Raw genomic sequence first — 13507 nt, 5'->3', positions numbered from 1 at the left:
TTCTCACCAAATACAGCACTGTCTACCCAGCAGCAGAGAGACCTATAAGCTGATCTTAAAACTAGAATATAGAAAACACTCCGTTTTAACCCTAGACAAAAAAGGAGTCCAGAGACAGACCCTGCCAATATGTTAAGATGAATAGAGATCATGCTAACTTTTCTGAAAGTTGAATCTCCAAGTTCCTTATGAATTATTTGTTTAAAAATACAGTTTGTATTGAAAATGGAAAGCAACATACACTTTATTGCACTACTAGAATGTATTGCAGTGTTGATGCCCTATAAGATCCCTATGGACAAAAACAATTTTATCTGAAATTAATGTAAATAAAAAACTAAAAAGAGGTAGATGACTATCATCTAAAGATGATCCCCAAAAAGTATTTTGATGGGGCTGGGGATATAGCCTAGTGGCAAGAGTGCCTGCCTCGGATACACGAGGCCCTAGGTTCGATTCCCCAGCACCACATATACAGAAAACGGCCAGAAGCGGCGCTGTGGCTCAAGTGGCAGAGTGCTAGCCTTGAGCGGGAAGAAGCCAGGGACGGTGCTCGGGCCCTGAGTCCAAGGCCCAGGACTGGCCAAAAAAAAAAGTATTTTGAATAATAAACTGGAGTCCCAAAAGAGCTCTTTCACTCCATAATGAGTTCCATCACCTTCCAAGGTCTTAGTTCCTGACACCATAGCACAAGGTCTTCAGACATTCCACTTTACATGAAGTAAAAATGCAAAGAAGTAATACTGGAGACCAAAAAGGGATGCTGAAGCAAATTAGAATTGGCTAAATCCTCACATTTTCATCTAATCCAACTTCCTTTCACAACTGAAGAAACAGAGATTTATTTTTTCCAACAACTCAGGAAGCCCTAGGAATGGTGCTATCAATCCACAGTTAAAGTATGGATTTTTCCCACTATGTAGCCAAGAGGCTACACTTAGAGGCCTGAGGGCCTTTGTATGCAGTCCCACCTTGGCTGGCTGATAAAAGATGCCAGTGGGAACAAAGAGAAGTTGGCTACAACCTTAGATGTAACTTACAGTCAGCAAGAGAAATAAATAAATAAATAAAACCACAGACATGCCCTCTTATTAAAATTTGTTCTAAGCTCAAACCTGGCTTTATCTTCCCTCTTTGAGGGAGACACACCCCTGAGTACCATCAGGGGAACTATCAGCATTAGCAGGGCAAGCACAGAGACCCCAAGGCCACTCTGCTTAGAATGTTTACAACTAACACAGCTAGAGAACTGGAAACCTCCAAGCCTACAGAGATAAGACCTACACACAGCTGCCTTTTGTTTCTGAATAATTTTCACCTGCTTGTTTTGCAAATTTAAAAACAATCACCTTATCTCCTCATTTTCACATTTATTACTTAGTTGTAATGATGTTTTATAACTAGACAAGACTAACTTTAAAAGGTGCCTGAAGTGATTTCATGTTTTCTGTGTTGCAGACTTAATGCATCAGATTTTTATTTCTTTTAGTAATTTTTTTAAATGAAGCTAAGTTAAAACAAAGTCATGTAAAATTCCCTCTGGACTGAAAAAAAAAATCTCTAACTGAATGGGATGTCTGTCTCTATGGCACAGTGGCATAGCACTATCTCAAAAGCTAAACAAAGGTTTGGATTCCAACTCTACAAGTAACCCCAGCCAGGATATTAGACCCCCTGAGACTTGCTTTCTTCATCTATAAAAAGCAAAAAAATACCTACTTCAGAGGACCATGAGGATAAAATGATGCCAGGTATGCACTACGTGACCAATATTGGCAGTCTCTTCTCCCAGTTGTGCTTGGTAAGAGTCCTTGAGTGAAAGGAAGTGCCCCGCCTGGGTCAGCTGCACTTCTCCTTTCAAATTTGCTCTGTCTCCACAATTTCCTCCTATTGCTCTGACAATTCTCTATTGTGCTTAGAAAAAAAGTCTACATTTTTATGCTCTCTTGAAGTTGTACATGCAAGTAAAAATGTGTTCTTTTAAAAAAACAAACTTATTTTCCTAGAAATGACAATGCACACATTTCCTAAAGAACAATGTGTAAACAACTGTGAAAAATAAGACTGAATTAATCTGTACATTGTCTCTTAAAGTGCACCAAAGTAAACAGTAATAACCTTTAAAATGTCACTAGCCAACTTGAGTTATTTTTTTAACAAAATTTTAAAAATGATGGATGGGGGTTTTGGCTCCATTGTGATGGCAAAGAGCAGCAGTATCCTCTTGGAAAAAAAAAATAGGTAAATTCAACAAAGCATACCTTAGCAGCATACAAAACACCTACAATTCAAGGTAACTGCAGGCTCAATAAAGCACAATCCTGATTCCTCCTACAAAAGAATAAAATCAGCAACAAAACAAACAACTACCTCTTCATCCTAAATTGAGGGAACCCTGGAGGTAACATTTGTGCACACCTTCCTGTTGTGTATCCTTGGTAGTAGGACTATAACTGCTTGTCAATCTTTCTTTACACTGCACATGCACATGCATGCGCGCACACACATACAGACTATAAAACCAACAAAATTTAAGTACAGAAGCCATGTGGGAAAAAAGTCAATTAATAAAGAAAAATCATCCATCCAAATGTCATAGTTTCAATATTCACACAACTGTCCGGTGTTCCCCACACACGTAGACGGCACTGGGACGAATCCGTCGCCTGGTGTGACTCGGAAGCCGAGGCAGAAACTTGAAGGACTTAGGCATCATGTCCAGACAGGCGTCATGGAATTTCTTAATCCTCCAGTAGTAGATGAGTGGGTTCAATGCAGATTTGAGGTAGCAGAGCCAGAGTAGCCAGGTGCTAATCTCAAAAAAATTGTGCTTGTAGTAAAAGTGCTTATTGAAGGTGGCCACAAGGCTGTACGTGGTAAAGGGGGCCCAGCAGACAATGAACACAGCAAAGAGAATTAAAATGGTGGTGAAGGCACGTGTTTTGAAGCCCATGTCAATGCTCATCTGGAATGGTCTCTGGAGACTCATAAGACCCAGTTTGCTGGCCTGGGTGAGGCGTATACCTTCTGGATAGCTGTGGATCCTCAAGGCATTGTGCCGAAGAGTGTTCAGGATGCCCATAAATGAATATAGGATCACCAGGAAAGGTATGAAGAAAGAAATGAGAGAAATCAAAATCACATAAGCCTGGTAACCTGGACTGGTTGAATACCCAAACACACACTGGGGGGCACGGGAAGGTATCTGCAGGTCAGGGTTCCCCACAGCCAAAGGAAAAGCTACACAAAAAGAAGTTGCCCAGGAAACTACAATCAGCACCTTAGCCCTGTATGGATTGAGCTTATCCTGCCTCTGCACTATAATCAGGAACCTGTCAATGCTAATGATGAGCAGGATGGTGACTCCTTCGATCACAAACAACCAGAAGAACATAGCAGATACCCTGCAGAAAAATTTCCCAAAAATCCATCTGGTTGTAAGGATAGTTACCAGGGCAAAGGGCATATTGAGCACAGCAAGCAACATGTCTGCACAGGCCAGACTGGCTAGGAGGATATTAATTGCAGATCGCATGGCAGCTTTCTGGTAAACCATGAGGCAAACAACCAAGTTCCCCAGAAAAGATACAAACAGAATAAATATCATTATCGCAGAGAAGATGATCTGGAGAGGCAGGTTTAAGCTCTTCAAAATTTCTTGTGTCGAGGGCTCAGCTGTGCTATTTACTGTCAAGGAACTCAACCCAGTGGGACTCGTGGTTTCAAAGCTGTTTCTAAGCAGAGGACCAAGGCTGGGATGCTGGAGTGGTGGGAACGTAATATTCATGTGGGAATTCTCATAGACTACAAATGTTGTGTTAGATGCCCCAGAATGGGATGCCATCAACCCTGCAGAGAAGACCATGATTTCAGGAGGAAGGGAAGTAGAGGTGAAAATATGGGTGCTCTTCAAACATTCCAACGCAGGGCAGCAGTGTCAGGTCCCATTGATGGGCTTGGAAACACAGTCCAGGGAAAGAACAAAGAATTCCATCTTCCAGAGAAGTTCTTTTGCCTAAAAATAAGGCCAAAACATGAAAAGCCAATAAGAAATTCGATTTCTAAGAAATACTTGACTTCTTACCTTTCATTGTGAAAGATCAACTTTGCTCTCCTTAAGCCTTTTTAAAAACTGCCTGTCCTTAGCCTAGCTGGTTACTAGTATTGTTTTACTTTTAGACAACTGTGATGAATTTATATATAAAGCTTTATATATATATATGTTATATATAACATTTATATATAAAAGTAAAAAGAACCTCAAATGTATATCTGTCTCATAAACCAATGTTAGAACCTTATTGCTAACTTTAAAAAAAATACAGTATCCTCATCACTTTCTACAGTAGCTACTAATACATGTCACATGATCTGATTCTTCTTGAGTATTAACAGCACTTTCATACAAGATTGTATTCTGTTCTTATATTTGTACAGAGCTGGGTGGCAAAAAATACTTGAAATGTAGTTTCCTATTTAGTACATGAAAATTACACTTACAAGGGACTATCACCCTGAGAAGTACTATGTTATTTTCAATTAAGTTCTAAAATGTTTCCTGGCTTCCTTTTCTTCCCCTCCCTTCTTCCTGTATCTTTCTTCTTCCTTCATTCTCTCCTTTTTATTTCTTGTGTTTCTTCCGAGAAATCCTCAGCCTCACCCACACATCATCATCAACTACAATAATGAAGAAGTCCCTCAGGAGAAGAAACGTCTTGGTCATATTACTCAAAATGTTTTTCTTTTCCTAAGCTGTCTTTGCTTATATTCTATAACTCCTTTTTTTCTAAACCCATCATTTTCATCATTTGTTTTCTGAAATGTATATTTCTTTCTTCTCTATTTCTTCTCACTAAAACCTAACTTATCTAGTGTTAGCAACTTGACAAAAGAAGTTAATCAAATAATAAAGATGAGGATGTTAAAGTACTTAGCAAAACATTCAGATATTAATCTATTCTATAAAATTTGCAGATGTATTTCATTATTTTATTCAAAAACTTTATAACCTTCCCCTTATCCTTATCACCAAATGCCTGCACCCTTTACATTTATGTAAGGGTCTCCTTTTTATTACTTTATCATTATTTATTAACAAATTAATTGTAAAAGGGAGTTTCATTGGGTTATTTCATATATAATCCCATATAATATTGTTTTATCACTCACCTCAATTACTGTATTCCATTCCCCTCCATTGCTAAACAGTTTTTAGTGGGTTTCATTATGCTATTTCATGCATATATAAGTAAGGCTCCTTCTTAATCTATTACTGTTTTTTGTTGTTGCTTTTGTTTTTTGGTTTTTAGCGAGTGAAAGACCAAACTCAGGGCCTTGCACTTACCAGGAAATGCCCTTCCACTAAGCTAAATCATCCCCTATTACTAGGTTTTTGCTAGAGAAGTAACCTCTTCCGTTATAAAACAAACTCTCTGGATTTGTGGATAGATTTCTTCAAAACTCTGTGAAAAGACTGGAAAAACAAATAGAAAACTTCATCAGTCATTTCATAAAATTAGCCATTAATATTTTAAGGATAATTGCTGCAATATCATTTATTCACTTCTTTTTATTAAGATGTTTTTTAATTTTTTTATTTTTAAAAAGAAAAGCTTTGCTGATGGCTCACACCTATAGTCCCTGCTACTAAGGAGGCTGAGATCTGAGAATTGCAGTTTGGCAACCTGGGCAGAAAAGTCTATGAGACTTTTACCTCAAATTAACTACTAACAAAACAAAAGTGGAGCTGTGGTTCATGTGGTAGAGTGCTAGCCTAGAGTGAAAGAACTCAGGGACAGTACCCAGGCTCTGGCATTGAAAGAAAAGAAAGGAAAAGGGAGGGAGGGAGGGAGGGAGGGAGGGAGGGAGGGAGGGAGGGAGGGAGGGAGGGAGGGAAGAAAGAAAGACAGTAGAAAGAGAAATAAAGAAATTTTCTGTTCCCTTCATGCTACCAAAATCTTTAGGTTAAAATTCTGAATGCTAGTCTAAATTAGCATGTATATTAATATCAACATGTAATTGGAATATTTACTAATAAGCCAATAGTTGTATAATATACATATATTCGTGAACTACCTAGATTTATGTGTTGTTTTTGAAAAGGTTTTAACATTTTTTTCACTTGTCCCCATGATAGATTTTAATATTGTTCTTTAAAAAGTCACACTAACGGGCTGGGGATATAGCCTAGTGGCAAGCATGCCTGCCTCGGATACACGAGGCTCTAGGTTCGATTCCCCAGCACCACATATACAGAAAACGGCCAGAAGCGGCGCTATGGCTCAAGAGGCGGAGTGCTAGCCTTGAGCGGGAAGAAGCCAGGGACAGTGCTCAGGCCCTGAGTCCAAGGCCCAGGACTGGCCAAAAAAAAAAATAATAATAAAAAAAAATAAAAAGTCACACTAACAGCTGTATTTTAATGTATTGGTCTCCTACCTTTTGTCTTCTGTCCCTCCCTATAAGAGTTCCTTTGTGAGTCTGTTTTACAGAGGAAAGCTTAGAAACCCCTTGCTACCTTGGGATCTTGACTTGCATATTTCTAGGTCCTTTTTCTTCCATTCTGCTTCCATGCAACTATTTGTAACCATTGGAATCATTTGTCCAATTGTTTATGAAAGCAGAACATTAAGGGAGGCAAATTTAATTCTATGTATATTTGCTAAGTCATTATTCTTTCCTAAACCAGTTGCCTTTGTTCTGACTTCTCAGTTGAAAATAACTTCCTCTAAGATCTTTGAAGATGTGATTCTCTATTAGTAGTTCTTAAAATTGAGGATACATGAAAGTTAACCTGGAGCACTTGTTAAAGTAGGCCCCATTCCCAAATTTCAGATTCTGGGATTAGAGCCATAATTTCAATTTCTACAGGAAAGAAATGGACTTGAGGACTTTAAAATCTCAAATTCAAGGATTAAGTGAAAGTCCAGAAAGCTTCTAAAACAGTTGTGAAAGAACTGTTTATCTGTTGTAGATGAGATTTCTGCAATCCAATTCCAAGTCTAGTCATGTGAGTGTCTACATTGCAATTCGTGTGGAAACCCACATTTACAGAGCCTGTTTTGTTAAAGTTGCGGTATTTCCTGGGATGAGGACATATGGAGGTTCTGTTGAAGAAGCTGAGGACTTTGTTCTTCAAAGTCTCTCCTTTTCCAATAGAAATAGTAGGTCTTTCTCTCTTAGTAAGATTAATCTCTCCTTGCTTAAATAACAGGGTTCTCATTTAAGGCTGTCCTTCATGAAAGACCATTGTATTTCCTAGGAATCTTGATCCACCAAATTCGCATCTAAACCTTTAAACAAACTCAACTTTCAGCAAAATGCAGAAGGTCAAGTATCAAGTACAATAAAGAAAAAAATGTCATTTTCACAAAAAGAAATATGAGATTCTTTTTTCGGTTTATATAGACAGAGCCTGGAAGTATCAGGGAAATATATCAGAAGTCTTGAGTCAGATTGGAGAAGTTGAACATAGTTCTAAATCTGCTTTGGTTGGCTGAAATTTGGCCTCTACATGGAACTGCAAATCTGTAACTTACTTGGTACAGAGAAAACTATCGAAATCTTATGCAGCTCTATATGTTGGGCTGGGTTTACAATGTAGTCTGTACTCACCTACCTCTAACTAAACATCTGGGAAGATCCAGAGGCCACCTCCCTTGCCAAGACATTCGAACAGAATGGAGAAAACACATCTGAGAATGTCAGGAGCTGAGCAACAGCATTTACTTGAGACACTATTGGCACCCAAGTAAAAGCTGTAACCCAGAATAGTCCAACTTACAGAGATCATCGCTGTTTATTGTGTCTAGAAAAGGCAAAAAAAAAAAAAAACCCTGCAAGATCCTGCTTGATTCATATAAGCTGCAAAGCTATAAAACAGATGTATCCCCTCAATGAATTCTCAAACTTGAGCCAGTAACAGACCTACAGTCCCTTGAGTGAGAGGAAAGACCGTGCTACCCACATATTTAGATAATAAATCTTCCTCTCAATTGTCCCCCAAAATATGTGTTCACCCAATTACCAAGGGTGGACAAATAATGAGGCCGGGGAAATCATTTGAATCTTGTGAGATTGTTGGATATGGCTTTGAACTAATTCTCATTCCTGGAGACCCAAAGTGGTGCTGTGTTCTACCACTGAGAGAAGAGTTTTAAATAAATCATGGGGCTAATGGAATTTGGCCTCAATTCCAATTTCTAGTCACACTAGAACTCTTGCCATGGTTACTTTTCCAGATGCAAAGAGTACAGTCAGAACATACATACTTAGCAGATGTCCCCAAAGGTTCCTTATCTGTAAAATAAGAGTTATAATAGTCGGAAAGGTCTAGAACAACCTGTCTGTATAGAAGTAGTAAAGCAAATGGCACACCTCATTCCTATAGGGAATGCAGAGATTAGGCCCACCAGTAAGGACTTGAAAGATGACAAGAATCATTCAAACCTCATGCCTTGCTCATTTCTTCTGTACGAAACAAGTTCAGAGAATGCAGATGTTATACCAGATGTGGCTTCATTGTTGGAACAAAACAACATATTCACTGGCATCTGGCACATGAATATTAATCTGCCAAATTTTGTCTTTTGTGTAGTTGGCTAAGACTATCTTAAGTAATTTCCTTCCATTGGCATCCTACTTTCTTACCTCAGGACTCAATCAACACACCACCACACTACCATTACATACCCAATAGGGAAATAAATGGTCCCTCTGTTCCACAGAAACCTATGCTATTATACACTGTCTAACTATAAATTGTAACTACCCTATACAGCTTGGGAAGATATTATTATGTATAAAATGGAGGAGGGAAAGATACCAACAAAAATTCAGACATCTGTCCTTTCTGTCAGTTTCCTGACAGAAAGTCAGTTTCCTGTTTAGTAGACATTTCAAAGTAATGGCTGGTTCCTTCTACCACTAGAAGAAAATTTAAAAAGATGCAGAATCTGGTAGGTGTCCTTAGATTTTGGAAAAGAATCACCACCTCATTTGAGCATATAATTCTGATCCATTTCCCAAGAAGCTTGAAAGATGTGAATAATAAGTAATAACAGTCTTGACTAATAAGTAATAAGAACAGTCTCAGGTGCAGGCTGCTTTTAAAGCTGCTCTGCCACTTGACCTGTATGGTTCACTGGTATTTTCCAGTGTCTGTAGCAGATAAGAATGCTGCCTGGAACTTAGGCATCTCCGTATAGGTGAATCACAGCATGACTCTTAGGACTTTGGAACAAAACTATGTAACATGAGCCCTTCATACAAACTTGGTTTGGGCTCGCCTCTGAAGTCATGAAATTGTGAGTGTACAGGGAACTGAGACTTCTTTAAGTGGAAGTTGTCTACATAAAATCAGGCCTGTCAGATCCTGAAGGCCAAGTACTATGAGGATATATCTCAGATGTCCATACCTACTATTTTTACTATGTTGTTCCATTTTCATTTAACTTCATAGGTGGCCTCATTGAGGATTTGCTATGACCAGTTAATAAAGAATGAAATATTCAGGTCTGATTTCTGACTGTGATGCATAGTATGTTTTTATCTTTTTTTTTTTTTTTTTTTTTTTTTGGCCAGTCCTGGGGCTTGGACTCAGGGCCTGAGCACTGTCCCTGGCTTCTTCCCACTCAAGGCTAGCACTCTGCCACTTGAGCCACAGCGCCGCTTCTGGCCGTTTTCTGTATATGTGGTGCTGGGGAATCGAACCTAGGGCCTCGTGTATCCGAGGCAGGCACTCTTGCCACTAGGCTATATCCCCAGCCCAGATGCATAGTATGTTGATAGGTTAATGAGTTAGGAGTTGTAGCATGACAACCCCACTCAGAAGTCTTGAAGGACATGCTCAGTTTCCCACTATGCAAAACTCTGAAGTCTGTATGTAGTTGCTCCTGTGTTGAAGGAGACATGTCAGAGGGTCAGAAATGCTCTCATTCATAGATAGTGCTGAATAGGCTAATGGCTTGGCTGACTGGGAAATACTCACCTAATAACCTCAGAGAAGAAGCCAAATGAAATGACTTGCATCATGAATATCCTTCAATCTCTTCACCTAATCCCACCTGCCCTTCACGCAAGGGGTCCTGAACATGACCAAGGCAGAGGGACGGATGCTGTACAGGTGTTGAAGCAACTAGGATTTCCATTCACCCACACCTGAGTACTCAATGTCATAACATACTGACCCAAATTCCACTTGCTGGGTATAGCATGGTCGCCTGGGGACAGCAGCAAGCACACTGGCCATCCACCTTGTTGATTACAAGGACTATTTCTATCAGTATGGGGACTTTGTTCTAATTGAAGTACAACCACATCCTGAATAATTTTATCAAATAAAGTCATCAAGCATGAGGTCAGTATGCAACGTTCTGTCCTACTTTGTTTCATGCTATGTCCTACATGTAATAGAGAATTAGAATCACTCTGATCATCATTATAACTTTGTAATATGAACAGTAGAAATAAGACAAAATAAAAACATTTAGAATACTATTTTTTTCAGTGGACACATTAAGATATTTAGTTCTCAAGGAAGTTTTATTCTTAAGGAGGATAACTTAGTTTCTCTTAATTTATTTTCTTAGGAAATAAAGTGTCCAAAAAACTTTCCTAAGGTAATACAAATAATAATGGGTAAAGCTTGAATTTAAACTAGGTTCTTTGCTGTTAGCCACAATGTTATGCTATAAATTGAGATTACTATACCAAGAGTAGATTGCCATCTTTATAGTTTTTATAAACTTAATATGCAGCTTCTGTGTTTGGGAGGTGTTTTCAATACATTGAATCTATAAACTTAAAAAAAAAAGAAACATTTTTTATATAAGGAAAATATGACACCTACTTTGTTTTCATTTATATATCACATATTTCCTAAGACATAATACCAAATTTAAAAGACATTTAAAATAAAATTTAGAAATGATTGAGAAATGAATCAAGATTACATCTGTATTTTTATGAATATCTTCCTGCCAATGTTGGGCTCCGTGCCTTGATTACAAAGGCTAGGTCTGCCAAGAAATGTATGACATATGGAATCTAAACAGGCAGGGGAACTGTAAGTACTCTTTTTTTTTTTTTTTTGCTTTTGCTTCCAGAAATGGATTCAGTTAAAAAAAAAAGAGAGAGAGAAGAAAAGGAATGTTAGCATTAGTGAATGCTGAGTGATTCCAAGTATAGGTGCCATCAATATCTGATAATAGAGTAATAGATTGGTTTTCATATATGGACGCTACAAACAAAATGACCATCGTTTAACTCCATCCTCATAGGAAACAAATCAAGAAAGGAAATTCTAAACTCCTAAAAGATGTATTTAGCAAGTCTGAGGAAAGATTTCTTCATGCCAGTTGCTTTGATGCTTGGAAGGCTTTCATCACACTGCAGTAGTATAAATACTAGCTGTTCTTCAGAGAAGAAAGTTTCAAAGAGAGAAGTGCTGGGGGTTTCGTTAAAACTCTGCATGACAACCATCAACAAATGTGGAACTATAGAGAAAAATAAAGCAAATTAGGGTGGTGTGTCAGGGCCAGCAGCAGAGGGGCCCTGCACAACCACCTCGGGTGCAGTCTGTGTTCACTGCACTGGCTCTCTCAGGTTTGGCCCTGATTCAAGATAGTGGGGAGGATACAGTAGCATGGCTCTAGAACTGTTGTGTCCCTTAAAAAGTGAAGTGAATGCATAATTGACTACTGGTAAAGACTGGTATTAAGAGAATGACTAACTGACAAGTTAGGCATTAGAATAAAATAAATTAAAAATTTGAAATAATGGCCTTTTGAGAGACTCTCTGCTATTGTCCTGAATAAAGTGAAAGCCTGTGAGAAAGCAGACTCTTGTCTTGGCTTAAGGACATCTCCCTCACACCTGCCAGAAGCTATGACTGGCCTCTTATCTCCTCTCAGACAGAAAAAATACCACTTGGCCCCAGAATTTTCCTCCCTCCATCTCTATCTTTCCTCTGATTCTGTAAGGAAAGCAAACTGAAAATCAAAAGAGAAGAAAAAAAATCATGCATAAATCCGTATTTCTTGCCACAGTAGATCCTTACTACATGTCCAATGCTTCCATTAGAAAGGGAAAATGGCAGGCAAAAAGACATAGGAAGATGCAAGGAGCTCTGTTAGAAGGTGGAGGAACCAGAAACAAAAGGCAATCTAAATTTCCCCTTTATGTCTTGAAAAACAAAACTCCGTATTTTCACTGGGAAACTTCCATTGAAATTTAAAAAGAGCATACGTCCACAAATAAATTTAGTAATGTTTGCAAGATTTTTTGGTGAAGTTCTCTTATTCTTTCTTTGTAAGTAGAGTATAGGAAGCTTTAGAGCAAGTAACCATAATAATATGCAACAATACCATGGAGAAGGATGGGATAGAGGCGAGCTTATTTAAAGTTATTTTATTCTAAGTTGAGCACCAGTGGCTCACACTGGTTATCCTAGCTATTCACAAAGCTCTGATCTAAGAATTATGGTTCAAAGAAACTCCAGGCAGCAAAGTCTGTGAAACTCTTATCTCCAAATAACCACCAAAAAAAAACACAGGTGGTGGAGATAAGGCTCAAGTGATAAGAGTACCAACCTTGAACAAAAAAGATAAAGGATAGAGCCCAGGCCCTGAGCTCAAGCCCAACTACCGGCATGCATGTGCATGCACACACGCACACACACACACACACACACACACACACACACACACACACACAGAGTTATTTTAGGACAGTTTCATAGATACTGAGCATATACTCTATCATGGAGCTACTCTCACCACCTTGAAGTTATTTTTTGTTGGTCTGTTTGTTTTCTGCCAGTCCTTGGGCTTGGACTCATGGCCTGAGCACTGTCCCTGGTTTCTTTTGCTCAAGGCTAACATCTACCACTTGAGCCACAGCACCACTTCCGACTTTCTGTTTATGTGGTGCTGAAGAATCGAACCCAGGGCTTCATGCATGCAAGGCATATTCCCAGCCCTGAAGTTCTTTTTATAAGGTACAAATCATCATTGCAGCAAAATTTCACTTATTTCTAAAGTATAACTTACTTAATATCTATCCTTAATAAGGGGGAAAATGCTCCATACATATTTTTAATATAAACTGTAAGAAGGGTTCTATTTACAGCCCTTCTCCACTCCTAATATATTTATAATTTCAACAAGTGTATTCACATAAAAGACAAGACTTTTCTCACTAAGGTCAAAATAATAGTTCATTTTTGTAGACATTATTAAAATTAGATTATTAAACATGAGTACTGATTTCTATTCTTGTTACTTTTACCAGAAAATGCAAAGAAGCAATGAAATGTCAGCCAGGGATCAGGGACTTCTGATAACACTAAAGTGAGAAGAAAGATCAACATTCATAGATGACTTGGTTTATTATAATTAAAAATGAACAAAATATACTTTTAAGTGGACCATTTTAGCCATTTAGAGACTCCTATCTCCAAATAAACACCAAAAAAACCCAAAACCAACAAGTCATAGAGGTGTGGCTCAAG

General features: G+C 38.4%; 1 protein-coding gene across 2 annotated transcripts in view; it reads right to left on the bottom strand.

The window, feature by feature from the left end:
• Positions 1 to 781: 781 nt before the first annotated feature.
• The window catches only part of Gpr63 (G protein-coupled receptor 63), a 36276-nt gene continuing 23550 nt past the window's right edge, over positions 782 to 13507 (bottom strand). For both annotated transcript variants that reach the window (XM_048353804.1, XM_048353803.1), the window contains one exon: positions 782 to 4015. In XM_048353804.1, coding sequence (XP_048209761.1) covers positions 2609 to 3865 — 1257 coding nt within the window. In that variant the 5' untranslated portion in view covers positions 3866 to 4015 and the 3' untranslated portion in view covers positions 782 to 2608. The remainder of the gene's footprint in view (positions 4016 to 13507) is intronic.

This window comes from Perognathus longimembris, chromosome 9 (genome assembly GCF_023159225.1).
Source record: "Perognathus longimembris pacificus isolate PPM17 chromosome 9, ASM2315922v1, whole genome shotgun sequence".
Taxonomy (NCBI): Eukaryota; Metazoa; Chordata; class Mammalia; order Rodentia; family Heteromyidae; genus Perognathus; species Perognathus longimembris.
This window is presented reverse-complemented; position numbering and strand designations above follow the sequence as displayed.